The following is a 24720-nucleotide window of genomic DNA, read 5'->3' as shown; positions in this document are numbered from 1 at the left end:
TTGATTTCAAGATGGGAGTCCGAGAACAAGTTATGGCCATTTTCGCTTCAACATGAGTTGGTGCTCTTCTGGTTATGCTTTAGCCTATGAGGTCAACTCTATATCCACCCTTTGACCAAATATTTTTTAGGATGAATCCACAAATTTTATGTCCACAACCAAAGGCGTGTTAATTTTATGAATTGTGACTCTATAGATTTGAAATCTATAGCCCTTTGGCATGTTCTAGATACTTGAAATCTCCAGGGCTTTATGTATACCATATCCAATTGCGGCCGCTTTGTGAGCACAGATCCTAGGATCATTGGGTCATTCCCATAGCCGGTTCTTTTCTTTAAGTCTCTTTGTCTATAGTTTCCTTTCAGTTTATGAATGCAATGTTAAACTTTTGACCGTGAAGAATCTCAGCTTAGGTGTCACCTTGATCCACCAAAATCACTTTCTCCCAGGGTCAGACTCAAGATTAAATAGTGGGGGTGGGGGAGGGCAGAATAATGAGTCCTTTTTAGTTTTTACCACGCAAATTGTGTGGAACCCATTGTGGGTCCCACCTCTAAATTATTTTATCATATGTAGACATGTGACCCACATTAAAAATATATGTATAGAAAGACTTTTTTTTTTCTGCTGGTAAAATAGAAAGACTAAATATGAATAACACAATTATAGGTAAATTATTAATATATATTGAAATAAACCAACCATAGAGGCTAAATTTGTATGATCAAATTTGTTACCGTTTATTTATGTTATTTCACAAAGACAGTGTGCACTAATTTTCATATAATTAGAAAGATACAGAGAGTGTGCACTAATTTTCATATAAGTACTTGATCTAATTAAATTATCCGGCCAATTAAATTACAATGAAAGCTAATTATATAGACTCGCAAAATACAAGAAATACTTAAACCTAATACCAATACCCGGGTCATGTAATAATTCAAACTCAATTGTAGTATTTATAGATGTTGCCTAGTGCTTTATTACTTATCTTGAGAATTAAGCGTGATGCCCTTGTCCAGTCTTCAGCTTGGTCAAACATCTTGGTAAGTTTTGGCAACGAGGCTTAGTTTTATGCGCTTGGCTTAGATGCTGTGCATAATTAATGCACAATACCTGCAACGTACGGTTGAGATCGATCATTCATTTGTAAAAAGATAAAAGTTCACTTGTGCGAAATGCATGTTCGATCTCGACCGTACGCAGTACAGCCGCATTGCAGCACAACCCCCCGTTTTATATCCATTATCCACCCAAGTATATGCAACCTATCCTGGATTTGGTCTTGGGACCGGACCGGACCGGACCGAGGTGTCCAGAGAATTTCATTGCTAACTCGCCGTGGGAGGTGAGTCGTGAGTGTAGCCATATCGCATATGGCATCTGCAGTTGCAACTCTAGGGTCTGCTTCACCTTGCTCGAATCTCCACGCACCCTTTCTTATGCTCTCTCTTCGCTGATGGATCTCGGATACATGGGGTATCTGATACACCCCTTCGTCCATCTAGATTTTCTGCCAGAACTCGCCGGAATATTCGAACTTATCAATCGAATAAAGACTTGTCTGTTACCTATTCGATACCGTCGCCGTCCCTCCGGCAACGTGGGGAAAAGGAACCTTATTCGGATTCCAGAATTTGTGAGTTCTAATAATCCTGTTGAACTCTCCGGCGTTTTTATTCTATGGTTATCGTCTCTACGGCTTATGCTCACTGTGAATTCGGTCTATTTGGTGAAAGTTTAGATTTGATATGTCTAGTTGTTTTGCTTACCATGTTTGGCAAATTTTGGCGTTGGAGTAAGTTATTGGAAAGGAATATCCGAATATGTTTTAGTTAAAATATAAGTGAAGTCTTCTGAAATTTTAATCTAGGCACTTGAAGGCGATCTCTTGAACATAGAAATGAAGCACTTTTGTGGCATTTTTTTTTTGGGAAAGTTAACAATTTGAAACAAAAATGAATCACAATGTTTCATTCCTTCAAAACAGAATATATGGAGGAAACCTGAAGTATAGAATAGTGGAGCATGCAGAAGAATTGAGAGGACTAGAGAGTTGGAAAGCTCATGACCTCTGTTATGTTTTTGGATAGAGTTAAATTGCTATTATGGCTGAAGTTAACTGCCTGAGTAACAACTTGATCTGATAATTTGCACACCAGTATTTGGTGCTAAGATTTGTGATTAGCACTCCAGGTAGTCTTCCCTTGGAACGAAATTTTCCTCAAACATTGTTTTGATAATGGACAACCGTTGTGAGGCCTTCCTTCTCTCCTCTTCTCCTCCCTCCTCCAGCAGAAATTCTAACTTGTGAAACTAAAGGGAGACATCTCATGCAAAACTGACATGTGTCTAGTATAGTTACTCTGCTACTACCATTACGCTAGTATGTAACTCTTAACACTACATGAAGGCTGAGTTGAGAGGGATGGATCCCCTCCCTTACTTCCGACCATCCCCAAACCCTCTTCCACTTCTACCTCTTCCTCCCCTCCGCTTCCATGGTGCTTCCTCTTCTCCTCTCCTCTTCAGCCCCCTCAATCTGGAACGCCTTTATGTCTGATTCTTCATTCCATTGTTGATGGCCAAATCATGGCAATCTGCCTCGACAGTCATTTGGACGAAGAAACCTCTCGCTGGAGCTGGTGCTTAGTCGGCCACTTTATTGGCTCTCGCCCCCTCTTCCATATAGTCAAATCCTTTTGGATAAGTGATGGAAGCCCTCAGCCCCTATGCAGACGACGTACCTGCTAAACCATGGGTTGTCCTTTTCAAATTCTCTAACTCTGCTGATCTTCTTAGGGTGCTTGAGGGTGGTCCTTGGATGGTTGAAAAGAGGCTTCCCTTTCTCTGGCAGTGGTCCCGTAAACTCCAACTCTCTTGTGAAGGCCTCTCTTCCTCCCCCTTTGGGTAACCCGTATTGGCCTTTCCCTGCACTTCTAATGGCTAAAGTTTTGTTGGTTCGGCTATTGGCATCCCCCTCTTCATCGATGCTAGAACAATGTTGAAGGACCCCCCTCTTCATTGATGCTAGAACAATGTTGAAGGAAGGACTAATCTATGCTCGTCTGGGCATTGAGTTATCAGTTGAAGCCACCCTTCCCTCTTCCATCCTCATCAAGGAAGGGTCTGGGGCTTGTTTCAAGGAGGAGGTGCTTTGTGAGTGGAAACCCCCTCATTGCCTCTCTTGCAAAGCATTCGGCCATTATCCCTGTGCGTTGGCCAATATCACTCTAAATGTTGCTTCTCCCTCTGTTCCACCACTTGATGGTGAGCACGTGAGACAAGCAAGCATTGAAGATGATAGGCTTACAGTTGTTGGTGACAATCACTCTCGGTGCTAGCGTTCTCTTTTTGGTCCCTTGGCCAATTCTGGCACTACTTTCAGTGAGTTTGATGTTGATTCAAATGACTTTTAGGCTCTGGCTTTATCCCTTAATGCTGAACCTTTGATCAATGATGCAAGTCCTTTGAGCTAGTTGTTGGTTGGTTGGTTGCGTTCCATTGGAAGGCCTACCAGTAGTGCAGCCCCTACAAGCTCTATTGCCTCACTTGCAGTGTTAGGTTCATCGGCATTACCTGGTTCTCTTATCCCTTATTTGGTCCCCCACAAAAATCTTCTGCGCATATCGCCCCTCTTCTCCCTTGCAGTTCCATCTCCCTCTCTCTCGTTTTGTTCACCAATGGAGATTAAGATCTTCTCTCTCTTAATCTCCCCCCCTTTCCCACCTTACTCTTCCTCTCTTCCTCTGAGCCTTCCACCCCCTCTCCCCTCCCCTATTGGCCCCAATCTTAGGCCTAGTCGCCCTTCTGTCTCGCCCATTGACCTTCCTACTTGGCCCAGGCCCACTTCGGCCCCTTAACCCTTCTCCCTTCTACGGCCCACCCCACCCCCTTTGTTGATCCTTTCTTCCTTCCTCCCACCTTGTCCCACCTCCCTTTGGGCCCAAAGGCTCTTGTCCCTCTCCTTCCCTTGGTTTGAGACCTTCCAATCCCCCCTTCCCCCCCCCCCCCCATTGTTGATCCCATTGCTACCACTGAAGTGGGGATCTCTAGCATCCTCAAGGGGAGGTCTGATAGTTTCTCTTTCCTTCATACTGATGCTGACTCCCTTGGGTCTTCGCTGTTGCTAACCACACCTAGTGAGCCCCCCTCCAGTTCCCTTGGTCCTTCGCCTTGGTGCCTACGGTGGATGTAGATACAATTATGGATGCTCTTGAGGCCTCTGATGCTGACCCCCTCGAGTACAATGGTGATGGCTGTAGAGAAGCAATCGCTCTACTAAGGGGCGCCACAATTTTGGGGATGATTTCATGTGTAGATTATAAATCTTCCAAAAAGAAGAAGAAGAAGAATAGAGGGAGGAAGTAGGTTATTTTAGCTTGTTTTTCCCTCTTTCTTTTCTGCCTGTGTGCTTTGCTTGGCCTTTCGGCTTATAGCCGCTTGTCGATCCTTGTTCTCTCTCTCTCTTTGGTTGGGCTTTGCCTGTTGTCTTTGTATCCTTGTTCCCTTTTTTCTCTCCTTTGGTAATGAATTTTTTATTCATCCCCCCCCCCCCCCCCCCCCCCAAAAAAAAAAAAAAAAAAAAACACTTTACATGTTTAAATAAGATAAAGAGTAGGAGTTCCCTGCAGTGCCTGAGTGTAGTTTTGGATCAATAAGAGAACCTGCTGATGTAAATCAGGTCTAGGGCTAAGGGGTAATTTGGTAATTTCCTAGACCTAGGGTTTGCCCAGGAAATCCCAGCAAAAGGGGGAAAGGTTTTAGGGTTTCTAAGGGGATTTATGGCCTGCCAAAACTGAATTTCAGATCTGAATCCTGTTGCAAACAGAATTCCAGATTCGAAATTTGAATTCAAATGCCAAACTAGGGTTTCAGTTAGGGTTGGGTAAGGGGAAAGGGCTTGCTATTTCTGCAATTTCAGAGCTAAGGATGCTACTGTTCTGCAGTTCAGAATCTAGGTGCAGTGGTTGAAGGGCTAAGGTGTTAGGAACTTAGGGTTTTTCTTGAAAGTTAGAAATTCTGCAGATCCTTTTGAAGATGATGAAGTTCAGGATTTTTCAAAGTCAAGAATACTAAGCAGATTTGAGAAAATAATGTTAGGACTATAACCTAGTACTAGGGGCGAGCAAAAGGGAAGGGAAAATAGGGTTAATGGGGCTGAGTTTTAGGATATGCAGGTGAAGGGGTTCCAAGGGTGCCGTGGGTAAGAGAGGGGTGGGGAGCCTGCGGGTGCTAGGGGGAAATGCTGGGATTGGGTCTGGGGTCTTCTCTTACTTACTTGGATGCTTTGATGAAGGCTTGAAGGCTTTGGTGATGACTTGAAAGCTGCTGGATTGTTGAAGTAGATGAAGAATCTTGAACTAAACACTCAACCAAGGCCTACCCAACAAGGAGACCCTGGTCCTCCACTCAATCAATTTTATTAATCATAAAAATCTGAGTATTACAATGCAAGAAGATGCTATTTATAGCCTAAAATAAAAGACTCTGACTAGGGTTGGAAGTCCCTTAGAGATGAAGATCCTAACTCTAGACACAAACATTCAAAATGGAATCAAATTACTACAAGACCACAACCTTAGGATTGGAATCTTGTAATAACACTTAACTTGGGACAACTTATAAATAAGATTCTTAAGCAAAACAAACTTCTAAAAGATAGGAACCCCTTTGGATAAGGAGTTTTATCTTATCCACAACTAACTAACTCAATTTAACTTACAATTGGATCAACTCTCAAACTACTAACTCAAATGAGAAAACTGAAAATAGAGCTATGACTCTTGGATCGAGGGGATTCTATCCAGACCCATATTGAGCCCTAAAAAGGGTTTGGAAAATGAACAAAATACCCTTTGGGGGTATTTGGTGAGCTTGGATATGGATTTTGGGACCCTTTTTTTTTGGGGGGGGGGGGTCATTGTGTTCACATCACCAGCTTTGGAATCTGACAAAAAGGGGAGGGCCATTTGTGACATATCACCCCTTGCTTTAACCAACTTTTTCACTTCAAATAATTTGCTCCCTGTTGACATTCTTTGTGGGAAGTGCGGCCCTAGTGCACATGCCGGGGCCAATGAGAGCATGTGAATTGACTCATTCTTATCATGGGGCAGGCTTTTTTAATTCTTATCATGGGCATTATATTCCACCCCAGAGAATTTTAATTCTATTAAGTATATTTTGGCAGTGTTAATATGTATCAATTTGACTCATTGATTTCTTATATAGAAGTGTGTATGCACTATGTAACAAGAAATTAATTGTAGACCACTTTTTGAATTTTTAAGCATGCTTATAAGATTAGTGTTAGAACATCCCTAGGCTAAATGTAATAGGTAAAGACGATGTTGTAATTTAGTTATTCAGATAAATACGTGAATAAAGTTAAATTATTTGGTAACACTCACAGGATCATTTACAATGTGTGAGATGAAACTAATTTTGAGAATGTAGAAATAAAGATTCTGTATGATCCCTGAGTCTCTCTTTCCTATTTGTTGGGCTCTTTGTGTGATGCTTGTCTTTTTTATTTTTAAATAAATTTCTGTGGAAGGCTGACTACATATTTCCAACAACATGAAATGATTTGAAAATTTTCCTGGAACATCATAGTGCTAGAAGTTGCAAGGGGATTGCAGCAAATTTATTGATACTTATGCTGGTTTGACAGTTCATTTGGGTGCTGAGAATTTTTCACTATAGTATATTAGTATAACAGAACAGAGAGGATAAGAAAATGTGATGGAATGGGAGAAATTTTGTGTATTTAAGGGTTTAGCATGCTTACAAATGATCTATATACTCAATGTCTTTGTTTGATTTTATAGCTCTTTGTTTATACTTTGATGCCAGACTCAGCTGTGAAGAAAAAAGAACTCTTGACTGCAGAAACTGATGGTGAAGGATGCTCATTCCGTCAGGCCGCTCCAAAAAAAGACATTTTCAGTGTGGACTTGTCCCCTGATAGTATAGCAGTTGTGATGGTATATTTTGTCCAAGGGATTTTAGGCCTCTCTAGGCTTGCAGTGAGCTTTTACTTAAAAGATGACCTTCATCTTGATCCAGCAGAGGTACGTTAATCCAATTTCAAATTCTTTCCAGCAAGATTTCAACATGGGGGTTTAAACTCAATTAGTGTCTAGCTGTCTACTGTGCATTAATTTTTTGTGATCTTCCTATTTTGATACTACAGCTTTGAAGGCTTTTGTAGTTTCCATTCTTTATTGCTTTTTTCCTTTTTCTTTGGAGGGTGGTGGGGGAAGAAATTACTGAGGGTAAATAGCCATTTGTCCTGGAAAGAATGTCTCTTGCAGAATTTTCATATGTCCCAAGTTGTTTGTTCGTTGCACCATTGAATGCATTTTCTATGAATGCTTAAGAAAACATAATTTTATAAAAATTTAAGAGACTATTGGTGGATAGTTTTGAAAATTTCAATTAGATTAGTGGGTAATTAATCACATAATTATCTCATTATTGAAGCCAGATTTGTCAAGATGCATGGTCTTTGTGTGATGAAAGAATAGCATCTTAACTATTCATTTGTTTATTGATCAGCTGCTTTTGTGGTGGGATGTCTCCCAGTATTGATAACAATATATAGAATGTTTATAATTTGTTCATGAATAACTTAGAGCAAAAAGAAATTTATTTTATTGAAGTTAGGTTAAGTTTGGAAGAGAAATGTTATAAGACTGACAAATTTTATCTCTTCAATTAGACAGCAGTTTTATCTGGCTTCTCAGCATTACCTTGGCTCATAAAGCCTCTTTATGGGTTTATCAGGTTAGATTTCTCTTGGTTTCCTCTTTCTTTGTTTGTTTGTTTTGTTTTGTTTTTTTTTTTGAGCAAATTACACAGCACCAGCTATATTTGGGGCAAAACTCTTGACCACTCACTATTGTCTCATAAATTACATGGCACCCACAGTCAAAATTACAAGTTACCCACAAGCACATATTCAATTAAGTGGAGGTGTAAAATGACCAAAATACCTTTACTTGCATTCAATCCATTTGAAATTTGAAATACAAATTACCTAAATGCCCTTTGGGCAGTTAAATTACTTTAATGCTCCTGTGCCTTCACCATGACTCATTGGCTTGACTCCCCTTCCCCTTCTCTTACTCTGACAACGGCTGCACGGATAACCACCAGTTTCTTCTGATAAACTCAGCTGCTTCTGCAACTCCTAACCAATTTACCAATGTAGCCTCTATAGTTGGAGGCGAGGCTGGATGGTCCCTTCAATTTCACCAACAACTCCTCTTCCACCAACTACACAAACTGGGCAGCTTTGGAGACCTTTAAACTTGGCGATCATCTTTGTAAGTGAATGCAATTAGTTGGTGGATTCATTAAGTTTTCGATAGACTCCTGTTTCAGTTGGGGGCTAATGTCTGTGTCACAAGAGAACTGTCTGTCAGTTTCTAAGGAAAACTAGAGAACCCAGCCCCAATTAACAGAAGAAATAAACCCTAGAAATTTCCCAAAATCTCAAACCCAAGCGTGATTTTTATCTGCCGATGTTGGGGAAATCCTCTTGAGGAGAGACAAAATTCAACAAATTCTCACACCATCCAAAGACCATCTCTTTTCTTTTCCTTCGAAATCCAGAGAACTAAAACATATTTCGTAGCTTTGCTTCGCTTCCTCTGTAGTCCTCTTCATCTGCTTCCCTTCTCTCATTGCCTTACACATAATTCTCACACTTTCCGTCCCATTCAAATTCCTTTCTTCCTTCCTTGTCTTCCACTTGTAAATATATATTGTAAAGCACTAAGGAAGAAGACTGGTCCAAGGAAGGACTAGTGGTGGCGGAAGGAAAATTGCGGAAGTGCTTCGGATTCTGGGGGCGTGAAGGATTACGTGATGGGGTGGATTGGGAATGAGATTAAGGAGAGACCCAAGAGTGATTGGGTTGTGTCTTTAGCCTCTGCTGATGAAGCGACGAAATCGGTGAAGCTTAGTGGGAAATTAACATAGAAGAAATAGAGGCATTTGGAGTGGTGGAGTTCATTGGATGAAGAGAAGACTTTTGTTGACTAGATTGATATGGATTTTCTGGCAGGGACGGTGAGGGTGGTGGTCGCCGGCATGGGAGGGTTGGGGTGATTTCCAGTGGTGGTGGTCCCTTCACCCACCTAAGGGTTGGCTGTGAGAGAATTAAAATGGGGGCATTTGGGTAATTTCATAATCTATTTTAACAGCAAGGTTAACTGTGGGCAACTTGTAATTTTGACTATGGGTGCCATGTAATTTATCATACAATAGTGGGTGGTCAAGAGTTTTGCCCCAAATATAGCGGGTATATATATTTATGGAGTATTCATTTACTTTATCTCTAACAGTTAATCTCTCATTGCAGTGACGCTTTTCCACTTTTTGGCTATCGAAGAAGATCATATCTTGTTTTATCAGGGATTCTTGGGGCATTTTCATGGACTTTGATGGCTACATTTGTTGACAGCAAATATGATGCTGCATTTTGTATTCTGATTGGATCTCTTTCTGTTGCATTCTCAGATGTTGTAAGTATTCTTAGTCAAGGACTCCCTTTTTTGGAGTAGTCTATCTACTTTGTTTGACGTGTTTGCTTTGATACCTGTCTGTTATGTTAATTGGATTCTTCCATTTATATGAATGGTTATTCACATATGCTTCATTCAGCCTGTATGAGTGGAAATACTATTCCATGAAGTTTCTGAAAGCACAAAGGAATATGGAAGCATTTTTGAGAGCATTTGAGTAAATACTTAACAGCCATAAGGATGAGAGAGGAACTCTGTTGAGATGGTTCAGCCATGTGGTTGAGGAACAATAATGAATCAGTGAAAAAGGTGTGATATGATACAATTAGGAGGCATAAAAGGAACAAGGAGAAAACTGAAATAGCAAATAGAGTGGAAATTGATATTCGTAGGTGACTCCAAGTAACTTAGGATGAGGCTTACCTGATGTTAGTAATAATGAAAGATAAAAAGGAACATTGAATATCAATGTGTTTGATCATGTCCAGCTCATACAAGTATAATCCATTGTAGCACTCCCCAGAGACTCTTTGAATAAGTCTGCAAGTTGCTCTCCCCTCTGAACATGTCTAGGAGAAAGGAGTCCTTGTTGCAGCTTCTCTCGAACAGATTGACAATCTACTTTGATGTGCATCATCTATCTGAAACACAAATTTCCAAGGAATATGAATAGCAGCTTCATTGTCACACCACTGTTGTGTATGAGAATCATCTTTAAAGCCAAGCTCAATCAATGGCTGCTTAACCCACAGACAGCAGCTCATATGTAACATGTGCCATGGCTCGATCTGAAGACCCTGAAGCAAGATTGATTTCTAACAGTTAAGTCAATGAGAATCAACCTCCAACCACTTTGACGAAGAAATTGATCTCCAATACCTGGTAAAATTCAATTTCAAGGCCCTGCTGCAAAGGTGGATTCAGAACCATGACAAAGTCAATCTCCAATTCTGACCCCAAAAATCAATGAAAAAAAAGTACCTAGGATCTTGAATGCAACCTCCACTCCATAAATCAATCATCACTATAAAAAATAAAGCTAGTTCTCAATCTTCTATCATGGACTAGTCTCAAAACAGTCCTGAAGGTCCTGCACCCCATTCAAATTAGAACTGAAGAAATTTTTAAAACTTGAACTGAAATGAATCAATTGATGATGATGAAACCTTGAAAAGGAGGAGACAATATATTAGGAATGTTGTAGGAAATTCCTGGAGATCTTGGTCTAAAACCATGTAAGTAATAATAAAAATCAAAGAAAGAGATTTACCTAGAAAAAAAAATTCAAAGAGGAGAACGGTGGGAATTGACGTTTTTGTGTAACCTTTGGGAGTTTTCCACTTAGTATTGGAGCTCCCACTTCTACCAACATATATAATAATGTAGGAGACATAATACGGAAATAAGAAAGAAGGAAATAAAAGAGAAAACCCGGACTATCTTTGACTAGAACAGAGACACTGACAGTCTCTATTAACAGATGACTTGAATTATAAAATATTGTGTCAATGCTGTACTATCATCTTTTGAATAGGTAAGCACACCAAAAGTTTCTCTGGTTTATGAAATAAGTTCTCTAGTAACTTCCGGTAGAAGCTTGAGGAGCATAAATGATTGGATTGAGCAAGTTCGTGAAGTATGCCTGTCCCATGAGCAGCTCCACCTCTGGCTTGGTTGTGATTACTGTTTTATCGTTCACATTTCCCTCTAGTGATGCCAAAACACTCAGGTGACTCTAGGTGATGGGTTCCGTTGCCTAAGTGCTTTTAATATATTAATAGGCCACACATTGGCATAACACTCTGAGCACACTTGCTGGTATATTTTTGTTTTTGAAAAACCACATTTATAAGTGGTTATTGTATGTTAATTTGTTGAGTAATGGCTGTCTTAGCTCAACCAGTAGGTTATATGACCTTTTGGTGTGACACATGCACAATATTTGTGTATAATAGAAGATAAATGTAGTTCCGTATTATAGAAAAGAAAGTACTCATACAATATACCACAGTAATTGCAATACCAGTAAAACAAATGCTGGGAATACCCTTGCCTTAGCAAATGTGTAATTGGACCTAGCCTAGCATGTCTTATTAGATCCTGGACCTGCTGATCATCACTTTAATAATGTGGTACATGTGTTCTTCTTGTGAGAAGTATATTAATTTGCAAACTTCATAATGCACTCATTTGGGTAATCTTCAGTGATTTAGGAAGAGAAGTTTACCGGATTTTCAAGTTCAGCTGGTGTATCTCAAACATTTCCGTTATGGTCTTCTTATCTATAATTACTAATATATTCAGAATCTTCAGCTGATTTCAGATTGTTTACTATTGATATAGTTTATTTGATATTTACCTGAAAAAATAATGAAGTTGCATGTTTGGATAAGCTACTAATCTTTTACTGTTTCCATTTAAATGGTCTGTGAGAACAAGAGTTTCAATAGCTGGCTATTGCATATTCACAATCTTGATTTCAAAATTGAAGCATGGTGCAGGTTGTAGATTCCATGATAGTAGAAAGAGCCCGTGGTGAGTCACAAAGCGCATCTGGATCTCTTCAATCTTTATGTTGGGGGTCTTCAGCTTTTGGGGGGATTATTAGTGCCTATTTTAGTGGCTCTCTGGTTGACACTTATGGTGTGAGGTATGTTTCTCTCTATTCTTTGTTTTTACTGCTTGAACTGATTTGGACCATAACTTCCTGTAGGTGTATACATTAGGTCATCTTCTTTCATTGTTATCCTTTATTTGTATGGTAATCTGCAGGTATGTTTTTGGTCTGGCAGCATTGCTTCCCTTGATAACATCTGGAGTTGCTTTTCTTGTTGAAGAACAACCTGCGTTGGGTACAACGGAAGCATATGTTTTTTCTCCAGTAGGGCCGACTTTTCTTGAAAGCTCAAAACAGAGTATGATTCAGTTGTGGGATGCTGTCAGGCAACCCAATGTGTTATTGCCTACCTTATTCATATTCCTCTGGCAAGCAACACCGCAATCAGATTCTGCCATGTTTTTCTTTACGTATGTACAGTTAGAATCTTCTGCTTTTATTGTATCCTTTATTTGTATGGTGATGTGTTTCATAGATGCTTGAAATGCACTTCAACTGTTCCATAGCTTCTTTTTGGTTTCTAAATTCCAGTTTGGTTCCTCTTCTGCTTTCATGTATCCTTTATTCGTATGGTGATGTGCTTCATAGATGCTTGAAGTGTATTTCAATTGTTCCATAGCTACTTTTTGGTTTCTAAATTCGAGTTTGGTTCCTTTTTCTGGTTCCAGGACAAACAAACTTGGTTTCACTCCTGAGTTTCTTGGTCGTGTCAACCTTGTTACGTCAATTGCATCCCTGTTAGGTGTTGGGCTGTATAATGGGTTTTTGAAAGATGTTCCTCTGCGGAAGATTTTTCTAGTGAGTACAGTCATTGGTACAGCTCTTGGGATGACACAGGTATGTGTGGGCACATATGTTTGCTGATTTTTTGAGAATTCTAAATTCCTCATGTTCAATTGCTAATTCTATGACATGTTTTTCCTCAGCTATTCCTCGTCACAGGACTAAATCGGCAGTTTGGTGTAAGTGATGAATGGTTCTCGATTGGGGATTCTCTGATAATAACCGTCCTTGGTCAGGTAAAAGGAGACAAAATTGGCCCTTCAACTATAGGAGTTGTGTATCTAGGAAATTTAACTTTCTGTTGTGATTTTGGGTTGTATTATTGACTTTCGACCATCATTGGATATGGAAGGATGCCATCACAAAGTGTTACCAGTAATTTTCAGGGTGACTTCTTTCGGAGTATTGTACATAATATTTGGAAGGTTCATCAGTGAACTGGAATGTCAGTGGGCTGAGTCTAGAAACAGCCCTTGTGGGTTCATGTGTAAGGCTGGGTAAAATATGGTCTTTCCTAGACCCATGCAATGGCGGGAGTCTCATATAGGTATGCCCCCTTTTTTTGGAAAAAAATTAATTATCAGGGATACTGTAGATACTTGTTGGCTCAGGAGTGCTTAGTGTTTAGACCTTGTGATGTAAACACAGATTGACCCCCCTGGCTGAAACGTAAAGTGGTCTCCAAGGCCCACCCAAGCAAGCTGGCTGAACCCTAGTACAGGGGTATTTTGGGCATTTTAGGCCCTGTTTTACAGCTGGAATCTAGTTCCAGAGTTCTAGCTTTATTAGTAGAGTCTGAGTCCACTTTAAATTTCTTAATTGATTTGTGATGGATTTGGTTTCATTAGTTAAGTCTTAGTTAAGATAAGACACTTTTTCAAGAAGAGCTCCTATCTTTTAGGAGTTCGTTTGTTATTGGAATTAGTTTTTAGTAGTGGCTGTGATTTACTTAGGTTAGGAGTCTTTCTTTAAAGAAGACTCTTATAGATAAGTTAGTCTTTTATTTCAAGAAGAATTCTTTTATTTAGGTGGTTGTTAATTAATTGTAAAAGGGTATCCTAGCTTACAAAAGAAACCATAGTTAAGTTGGTCTCTTAGTCTCAACTGATTCAAGATAGAGGCTCCCAGTTTGAGTTAAGTTATTTCTTTTTGATGTAAGACTATAAATAAACCAGTCTATGATTGTAAACTTTCGTCTGCATTGAATAAAGATTGAATATTGCTTGTGGGAATAAGTCATGGTTCTCTTTAGGAGGGTTTTGGCAGATTTATAGCTTCTTGATTCAATTGCAGCAGCCTCTCTTCAACAAATCAGCTGCTCTCTTCAACAAATCAGCTGCTCTCTTCATCTCCAGCAGTTAAACAAGTACCAGCACCCCCAGCCCCTTCTCCCACCTCCACTTCCCATCGCAGCTCCTCCCCCCCACCTTTTCCCTTTTCCGCACCTAGGAAAAAGCCCCCTGCATTGCAGCCTCCTATCCCCTCTTTGCCCTACCCGACAGCACCCTAGATCTCCTTCCCTGCCCCTACCCTGTTCTGTGCAATGCAAAACCTTTCATCCCTTACCCTCGCAGACCTTACAGCTCCCTCCCTCAGCTAATTGAGACCCTTAACTACCCTCCCCACCCTCCTGCAATTCCATTAGCCCTTCCCCGACGTCCCCAGCCCCTGCAGTCTCCCCCAAACCCTCCCTCTCTCTCTTGGGTTCTATGTTCTGGTGGCAGAACAGAAGAGAAGAAACAAACCAAAAAAAGAAAGAAGAAAGGAGAACAAAGAAAGAAGAAAAGAAAAAGAAAAGGAAATAGAAAGAAGGAAAGATTCAAGAAAGGTATCTCAAAGATCAATCCCATACTGATCATTCCCTAATTTCCCCCTTTTTCAAAGTTCAACCCATATCCATCATAAGATCCCTTCGTTAGACCAAGTGTAGTTAGAAACCCTAATTTTCCTTCCATCCCATATTAGTCCATCCTATATTATTCTTGGGTATCTCAAACCTTCCCTTGGGTGATTTGTCAACAATCCTATCTTGTTACTAAGGTTTTCTTAGAGTTTCCTAAAACCCTCTCATGATATTTTACCCTTCTTTGCTGGAAGATTCTGGGCGAATCCTTAATTCTAGGATGTTTGTTCTAGAAACCCTAACCCTAGAATCAGGTTCAATCACCTTGCTTTTGGTTAGGAAATGGTGGCACAGAAGCCAGTTTGCTGATTGACTTCATGATCTGTATAAAATCCTAGTCAGGTAGTTATCACAGGGATTCAAGAACCACATACACATTCTTTCACTTCAAAAGTTACACAAAGATCCGAACACCCTTAGGCAGAGAGTTCAAACCTTATGCATAATATATGCAAACTTGATATGGTTTCTTCTGTTCAAGCATTTGTTTTTTAACCTTATTATGGTTTGTTTTATTGAAACCCCAGTAACGATCTCAAGTTAGGCTAGAAAGTTCCTTGATAGGAAGTCTGCAGGCAGGCCTTGCTTCAATGGTAAATTGTTCTATTGTGACCAAGTGGTCATGGGTTTGAGTCTGGAAACGGCATCTGTGGAACCAGGTTAGGCTGTGTACCCTATGACCTGCCACCTTGCAGTGGTGGGAGCCTTTTGCACTGTGATATACCCCCCCAGCCCCTCCTTTTTGATGACTATAATTTCTGCCTTAATGTTGATGTGGCATCAATCTGGGATTGATTTCTTATATCCTGCTACTGTTTTTCTGTGTTGCTTCTGGATTCCATTGGCCATGGTTTTGTGACTCTGCTCCATCTTTTCTTATCAAAGCATAAGTCTTAGGGCCTCTTTGGTCAAGGTTATATTGTATTTGCATGCTAACAACAACTACTAACCTGCTAGTAATTTTCTACAAAAAATTATGAAAATTGAGATTTTGATTTCCAATGAATGTTGTTGTTAGCAGAAGTGTAGAACTATAATGCTGATTAACATTGTAGATTGATGTTTTAGTATCAGAAGCTTTTAAGGTGTTGATCTGTTTATCAAGCCTGATTTTTGAACTACTTCAGAATTTAACAACTTAGGGCCTTTTTGGTATCAATTCTCATTCCCATTTTATGACTTTTTTTGTTAGTGTGTGTTTGGTATCCATTTTAAATCCTATTTTTGTTTAAAACAATAGAAAAGCCCCCAAAATTCATAATTGACTTAATATATTGAGGCTATAATAGTAAACATACATTTTTTTTTATGAAAACCCTATTGTTTCTCCTTGTTCTCACTCCTCAAACGATCTGTTCTCCATTTCCATAATAATTTTTAATCAAATTTTCATTTTGACATAACAAACTTATTTTTCATTCCATAATCTATTCTAGTTAAAAGTTACCAAACATTTTTTCTTTTTTGATAAAAAAATGGATTATTGTATTCATTTCTTCTAGATAGGGAAAATAGATTGGGGTGTCAATGGGCCGGGTTGGTCCCGGCCAGCCTTGAACCCTAACCCTACTCTAGAGATTGAAATCAAAACCCAACCCCAACCCCAACCCAACCTTTACAAGGTTTAAAAATTCCCAACCCTAAACCGACCCGCCCTGATTAATACTAATAGGATCGGGTTGCCTTGATTAACCCTGACCTTGACCCTAATTTTTAGCGTGCAACAAAATCGATAATAATATTGCCACCAAATAGTTTAGAACCCATGACCTCTTTGTTGAAAATTGTTAGTTTTACCAATTGAGCAATGTTGTGTTGGTTTACTATGCTGGTATTAAATAACTTTTATGTATAACTTTAACTAAATTAAGCTAACATAGGGTGGGGTGGGGCTATGCCAGGTGGCCCGAGGGCTAAACTCGAACCTAACCGGACCCTGTTAGGGCTCATTTTTTTGTAACCCAACACACCCTTTGGGTTGAAAAAATATGGCTGGAATTGGGCCGGGATCGGTAGGGCCGGGATCGGTAAACAGGTTTTTATTGACACTCCTAAAAGTAGAGGATGAAACTTGGTACCAAAAAGGCCCTAACAATGTTAAGTTTCCTACATTGTCTTCTTGGTAAGACCTACATAAAATGCCCTGAACTGTGTCGTTTGGCATATGAAATGGGTTTGAATTTGTGGACCGGTAATCATAGGTCCCCTACTTTGTTATGATTGGTATACCAGCAGCTATAGTAGAAGATGTGATCGCAAATGATAGAGCCACATAGGGAACCACACCGAGGACCACAACCGCCACATTAGACGACAACCTCACTCGAGGACAAAGCCCATCATAGAATGCAACTCCAGTGGTAGCAAGGCCACACCGAGAACGGAGGCGACCAGCAAATCTGCAAGATTTTGTGCAAGGGAGAAAGGGATAGGGAATCGTTAGGATTTGGAGTTCGAGAGCATAGGGAAACATTAGGATTTGGGGTTTGAGAGCATGAGTGAGGAATGAGAATTGTGGAACGAATCGTAGGGTTGCAAGTGTACTATAAGTAAGAAGGGAAAAACATGAATGAAATTGCTATCCGTCCTCTCTATTCTATTCTTAGAGGAGCCACCCTCAAAGTTGGCATTTTCTCTGATTCTTTCCTAAATACTGAACATTTGGTGCTTTCATTGAGAAGTAACCCACCCTCCCGAATAGCTGAGAACACGAGGCTCTAGCAATTGGACGAAATTGCTGAACTTCTGAAGGAGGTTGTTAATGAGCACAATGATCGAATGGAGAAGCTGCAAACCACTGTGAAGGAGCAACAAAATTCCATTTCCAAGCTATCTGTGAGATTCACGTTGATGGATGGTCACTTGGAGCAAGCCTTACGGCTTCTGAGTGCTCAAGCTGAGTGACGACAGAATTCTGGTGTTTCCAAGGCAACTCCTAGTATGCTAGCGATTAGTAGTAACTCAATATTACAGACCTCCAATCCCATCCAGACACTAACACTCCAGTTGGAATTTCCCCAATTTGAAGATGAAGATTTCCTCGGGTGGATTTTTAAGGCCACACATTTCTTTGAATACCACAACATGGCGGAGGAGCAACGATTGCTCATCTCTTCTTTCTACATGGATGGATTGACACTCCACCAGTACCAATGGATGCTCCAGGCATTACTTTTTACAATGTATTCAGAGTTTACATGTGCACTGGAGGTGAGATTTGGACCTAATGAGTTTGAAGATCCACAAGTAGCTCTCTCAAAGCTAAGCTAGACAACCATAGTGATAGAGTATCAGATGCGGTTTGAGCAATTGGTGAACTGGGTCAACTTGCTTCCACCCATGTTCCTTGTTAGTAGTTTTGTGTCCAGTTTGCAAGCTGACATTTGAAATGAAGTGGTAGCATTTCGCCCCACTACCTTGATGGAAGCGATTGGACTTGTACGCTATCGGAGACCAGGATCAGCAAAAGTTGAGGACAGTTCAAGCCATTTGCCAACATAAATCCTCTAGTACTAACGACTCCACCAGTGTCTGCACCCACTTCACCCAAAATACGTGTCAAGTGACTAACACCGATGGAAATGTAGCAACAGCGAGAAGGGGCTCTGTTACAATTGCGTAAAAAGTACAGCCCAGGGCATCGCTGTAGACAATTGGTGAACTGGGTCAACTCACTTCCACCCACGTTCCTTGTTAGTAGTTTTATGTCCAGTTTGCAAGCTGACATTTGAAATGAAGTGGTAGCATTTCGCCCCACTACCCTGATGGACAATTGGTGAACTGGGTCAACTCGCTTCCACCCACGTTCCTTGTTAGTAGTTTTGTGTCCAGCTTGCAAGCTGACATTTGAAATGAAGTGGTAGCATTTCGCCCCACTACCCTGATGGAAGCGATTGGACTTGTACGCCTATCGGAGACCAAGATCAGCAAAAGTTGAGGACAGTTCAAGCCATTTGCCAACATAAATCCTCTAGTACTAACGACTCCACCAGTGTCTGCACCCACTTCACCCAAAATACGTGTCAAGTGACTAACACCGATGGAAATGTAGCAACAGCGAGAAGGGGCTCTGTTACAATTGCGTAAAAAGTACAGCCCAGGGCATCACTGTAGACAATGACAACTCTTCCTGTTTAAGTATGGAAGAGGGGGGGGGGATTGAACCAGCCATTGCAAAGGTGTATGTGGTGACAAGCGAGGCAAAATCGGAGGACTTAGTAGCGGAAAATGGTGACAGTAGTGCATGAATAACCTGCCTAGCCTTAACAGGAGAATCCTCAACCACCACATTGAGATTCACGGGACAAAGTTGCAGGGTACCCATTAAGGTGCTGGTCGATGGTGGCAGCACCCATAACTTCATCCAAGGGCTGGGGTGCGTCATTTGGGGGTGCCAACTAAAGAGATTCTTGAGATGACCATGGTGGTGGGCAGTAGCAATCACATTTGGAGTGAGGGATTTGGCGGTGGTGCTTCCATCATGCTCTACCTCCATCAATCCATACACCCTTTCCCTATTTGGTGCTGACTTGGTGCTCGGAGTCCAATGGGTGGCAACATTGGGGCCATTGGTGTTTAATTATTCACAGTTGACACTCCCCTTCACTATTGCTGGCCGATAGATAACCATCCATGGAGAGACAGTTGCTGAACCGGCACAACTATAATTCATGGTGGTGAGGCAAATGTCTGACACCAGCTCAGTGGCTGCATTGTTTCAACTTGAGTTGATCAGTGTGTCGGTCGAACTGAGAACGAGGATGTGGGCCTCTTGGTTCTGCTACGTGACTTTGAAGATGTGTTTGCACTTCCCCTTGGGCTTCCACCTAAACAGGCCTACAATCATATGCCACACCTTTAGCGCCGAGCTGAACCTGTGAATGTTAGGCTGCATCGATGCCCATATTATCAAAAGGCTGAAATTGAACGGTTAGTCAAGCGGATGCTAGACTCAGGAATAATACTTCTAGCAGTAGTGCGTTATCTTCGTTGATGTTGCTAGTTAAGAAAAAAGACAGGACATGAAAGTTTTGCGTAAATATCGCGCATTAAATGCCATGACAATTTGGGATCGTTTTCCAATTCCAACAATGGATGAGCTTCTGGATGAGTTGCATTGGGCCCAATTCTTCTCTAAGTTGGATCTACAGTCAGGATATCATCAAATCTTGATCCAGGATGAGGATGTCCACAAAGCACCGTTCCAGACGCACGATGGGCATTACGAATTCCTTGTGATGCCCTTTGGGATCACAATGCCCCCTTCACATTTCAAGCGACAGCGAGTACCTCCTTCAGGCCCATGTTGAGGAGGTATGTGGTTGCTTTTTTTGATGATGTACTAGTTTACAGCCCCACGTGGACAGCCCATTTAGACCAATCAAAAGAAGTGTTGAGCCTTCTAAGAGCCCATAAGTTGTTTGCCATCAAGGCTAAGTGCTCATTTGGACAAAAAACCATTAAAAATCAGGCGGTCTTAGATTGGCTGGTCCTACGCAATATCAAGGAATTAAGGGGCTTTCTTGGACTGACGGGATACGACCGTTGCTTTGTCCACTTGTGTGCTTATGTTGTAGTGCCGCTCAGAGTTGGTCAAGGACGCATTCACTTGGACAGCCGAGGCACAGCAAGATGTCGATGTCTTACAACAGACCCTTGCCACTGCAACCGTCTTAGCCCTACCGGATTTTGACAAGGCCTTCATCGTGGAAACCAACATGTCGGGGGTAGGAATCGGGACTGTCTTTTCTCAAGACTGCAGCGAATCTCATTTTTCAGCAAGAAATTACCACCTAAGATGCTGCTTGCCTCCAGTTACGCCCGGCAAATGTATGAAAATGTATGCGGTAACTCAAGCTATGAATCGTTGGTGGCAATACTTGTTAGGCAGTGTTTCACCTTCTCAACTGATCAACTTAGTCTGAGAGAGCACACCACTCAAGTGATCCAAGCACCCGAGCAACAACACTGGTTATCATAGTTACTTGGCTTCACCTTCGATATTGTATACAGGCCTAGGAAAGAGAATTCGGCTGCCAATGCATTATCCCGCTGGCCACACTTGGTGTTGTCCTTGTTTGCTTTTTCCATACCACTCTTGAGTTCCTCCAGAAATTCACGCCATTGCAGAGTTGAAGCATGTATGGGAGACCCTGCAAAATGATCCCATGGCACTAGAGAGGTATATTACTCAGAATTGTCTACTATTTTTCCACAATTGCTTGGTGCTATCAGAAGGATCCTTCAACAGTGTCAACTTTTGCGGGATTCCATGCATTGACACACTGGATTCCTTAGGATGTGCTGGAGGGTTGCTGCAAATTTATATTGGAAAGGGCTTCATTCTGATGTGCGACATTATGTAGCAGTGTACTGTCTGCCAAAAAATGAAATCCATTACCGCGGCCCCTGTAGGTCTCCTCCAACCTCTGCCAGTGCCAGAGAGGGTGTGGGTAGATGTCTCATTTGACTTCATCAATGCCTTACCAAATTCTCAGGGGAAGACTGCATTCTTACTGTCGTGGACTGACTTACAAAGTATGCACATTTTTCTGTTTTCCCTAGCAACGTCATGAGGTGTTTCTCAAAGAAATTGTCTAGTTACCTGGTGTGCCCCACTCCTTTGTCTCAGACCGTGGCCCCATCTTTGTTTGCAACTTCTGGCAAGAGCTCTTCCATCTCTGAGGGATGATGCTGGCAATGAGCAGCCCGTACCACCCCCAGACTGATGGACAAACCGAAGCCCTCAACAAGTGTGTATAAATGTATCTCCGGAGCTAAGTATTAAATGAAGCAATGGCGTGGACGAAATACCTTCACTTGGCAGAGCTTTGGTATAACACGGTGTATCACAACACTGCCGGTATGACAACTTTGAGGCTTTTTATGGGCGGCAGACTCCAACTTTGGCTCAGTACATCCTGGATACATCAAGTAATGAGGCGGTAGAGTCTTAAGTTGTAGAACCGGAACCCAATTGCTTTAATCCCTTTGGGCCAACTTGCAGCGTGCACAAGAGAGAATGAAGTATTATGCTGATCAACACGGCTGGTCCTTGAAATTCGCTGAGGGAGATTTGGTCTTGGTTAATCTCGGACCCTACAGACAGCTTTGCTGCCTTAGGAATTCACCAGAAGCTGGGACTCAATTTTTTTGGGCGTTTTCGGATTCTGCCTCCAATTGGGAAGGTTGCCTATAAATTGGAATTACCACCTGAGGGAAGAATCATTCAGTTTTTCATGTCTCCCTACTCAAACGATTCATTGGTGACACTGCTACTCCTGCAATATTACCTCCTGTGGTGCCCACATCCACCTCTACCATGCACAATCCCTTGGCCATTTTGAACCACTGACATCTTTGTTAAGGAAACCAGGTCCTCATCAAGTACTGGTCCATTGGTGTGACCTACGTCCAGAAGACAACCTAGGAGGACCTCTCAAAGTTCCGGCGTCTCTTTCCCACTTTGAACCTTGAGGACATGGTTCTTCCAGAACCTGTAGGCAGTGTTACGATTGATACACCAGCAGCTACCATAGAAGGTGCAATTGCAGATGACAGCCACACAGGGGACCACACGAAGGACCACAACTGCTACATCAGACGACAACCTCACTCAAGCACAGAACGCAGCACAGGATGCAACCCCAGTGGCAGCACGGCCACACCAAGAATGGAGGTGACCAGCAAATCTGCATGATTATGGGAAAGGTAGAAAGGGGCAGGGAACTGTTAGGATTTGTGGTCTGAGAGCATGAGTGAGGAATGGGGAGTTGTGGAATGAGTTGAAGGATTGCAAAGGAATGTCTCTATATACTGTAAATAAGAAGGGAATAGCATGAGTGAAATTACTATCGTTCCTCTATTCTGTTTTTGGAGGAGCCACCTTGAAGCTAGCATTAGTCCATGTGGTTCAAATGATTGATTATTTGAGAAACCCTACCTAAACTGAGTGTGTAAACTTTGTAGGGAATTTTCCCATGATGAACTATCATAAACTTAGAAGAAAAGAAATAATCATGAAAACAAGTGCAGTTGTAGCTACATTGTACTAAGTGTTGATCCATCACCAAGTATTGGTGTCTTACCTCCCATCTTTAACTTGAAATCCCAAACAATCAACTGAATAGATGTTATCAAGTTGTGGAAATGTCTCTTTCAACTTAATATTCTCAATATTTCTTCCTGTGAAAGGGAGGCTGGAGTTGATTGAAGTTACACTAACGGTTGAATTGTGGATTGCAGGCATCATTCATGCCTGTTCTGGTGTTAGCAGCAAGATTATGTCCACAGGGTGTGGAAGCAACACTGTTTGCTACCCTGATGTCTATCTCTAATGGAGGTAGTGTTCTTGGTGGCCTTCTGGGTGCTGGTTTGACTCAACTTTTGGGCATCACAAAGGATAACTTTGATAATCTAGCTCTCTTGATATTTCTCTGCAACGTCAGTTCCTTGCTTCCGTTGCCACTGCTTGGCCTCCTTCCCAGGGACAGCCCAGATGCCACAGCAAAGGAGAGTATGGAAATTGAGCAAGCAAAGTCGAATTGAGGCTGGAGCATCTGGCCCTGGTGTATTACAATGTTGGTTCTTCCCAAGGGATATACAGTAACTAGAATGGTGTAAATATATATGTTTGTTGCACCAAAAAAAAGTAAATATATATGTTATAGCCGATCCTTCCCCTCTTGAGAAACCATTACAGTTACAGCAACCAGGTTCTTGGACAATAGGGAACCTGAATAATGTGGTTCCTGGATATGTGTGGGCCACCTAAATTTGGATAGGTGGCCCAGGTAAAGAGTAGATGAGCTCAAGCTCTAGGTTTTGATGAGAATGGAGAAGTGGGCTCCAACACATTTTGTTGGAAAGGAGGCCCAGCGTGCCACGTCAGAATCAGATAGCTACTCTACTCATGCGGGAGATTCGTTGTTGTGGGGTCCCACAGATATCACCTCCATGTTCTTTCTGTCTTATCTTTCTACCCTATGAGTCCAAGTGGCAGGGTGTCTAGCTCCCCAGCCTGCCATGTCAGAATATGGTGACTGTGAATTACATATTATGGGCTCCACAGTTACTAGGCCCACCATGTTACCCTCAAAAGGCTCCAAAGGCCAGGGTTTAGAAAGGAGGACTTTTTGCTGGGCCCATTTGTATGGGAACCTGAAGACACACTCCACAGTACATTGGTATCCAATGGGGGCAAAATTTGATTATTTATTTCTTGCCCCTAAAATCAAAATAAGGATGTTCACATATCAAACCCATGCTTTCAGGGTCTGTTTGTATTGTTGTTTCTAACTCCAATGCTGGATTTTGGCGACCTTTTCTTTGAATTTGATTTGTTTTGTTTTGTTTTTCGTGTGAGAAAGTTAAACATTATTATAACACACTATTAGCTGCAGCTTTTGAACTTGCTGCCATGTGCTGTGTTGCTTGTCTTGCTATTAATTTGGATAAGAGTTGATACCTTCAATTTCAAATGATATTATACGTAGAGCCTTAGATAGTGGGAAAGTAGCAGTTGTTTGGAAGTTAAAAATTGCCAAACATGATTCCAATGATTGATGTAGATTCAAGAATCAAATTTACAGTGGGTCCCATAAATTAATATCTATAGATCAAATCAACCACTTGCTCGGCCAATAATGTCAAATCTAGTGATAATAATAATAATAATAATTTATTTTAATACTAAAATAATCTATTGTTTTCAATTCTTAAAGATTTTAAGGAGAAGGTAGATTATTGAATTGAATGAAGTGGGAAAAGGGGAGAAGGATGAGTTGGGTTCATTGGTTGGGTGGTGGCAAGAGTCCATTAGGGACGGCTAGGAGAAGAGCAATCATATGGGATGGTATTAAATATATGGGTTCGCCTAT

General features: G+C 41.3%; 1 protein-coding gene across 2 annotated transcripts; it reads left to right on the top strand.

Moving 5' to 3' along the window:
- Positions 1-1319: 1319 nt before the first annotated feature.
- On the top strand, positions 1320-24494 carry LOC149028598 (folate-biopterin transporter 1, chloroplastic-like). Of its 2 annotated transcripts, XM_089138052.1 has the most exons (9): positions 1320-1642; positions 6862-7079; positions 7730-7794; positions 9377-9539; positions 12041-12189; positions 12312-12566; positions 12825-12993; positions 13083-13175; positions 23087-24490. In XM_089138052.1, exons 2-9 carry the CDS (start codon positions 6990-6992, stop codon positions 23387-23389), a joined length of 1287 nt encoding a protein of 428 aa, XP_088994178.1. In that variant the 5' UTR covers positions 1320-1642; positions 6862-6989; the 3' UTR covers positions 23390-24490. The 2 variants fall into 2 exon arrangements, with proteins under 2 accessions (XP_088994178.1, XP_088994186.1); XM_089138060.1 differs by lacking the exon at positions 1320-1642 and having other exon boundaries at positions 6997-7079; positions 7734-7794; positions 23087-24494.
- Positions 24495-24720: the final 226 nt, after the last annotated feature.

The sequence above is a fragment of the Hakea prostrata genome, chromosome 1 (assembly GCF_041222555.1).
Source record: "Hakea prostrata isolate BN-2017 chromosome 1, UWA_Hpros_2, whole genome shotgun sequence".
Classification (NCBI taxonomy): domain Eukaryota; kingdom Viridiplantae; phylum Streptophyta; class Magnoliopsida; order Proteales; family Proteaceae; genus Hakea; species Hakea prostrata.
This window is presented reverse-complemented; position numbering and strand designations above follow the sequence as displayed.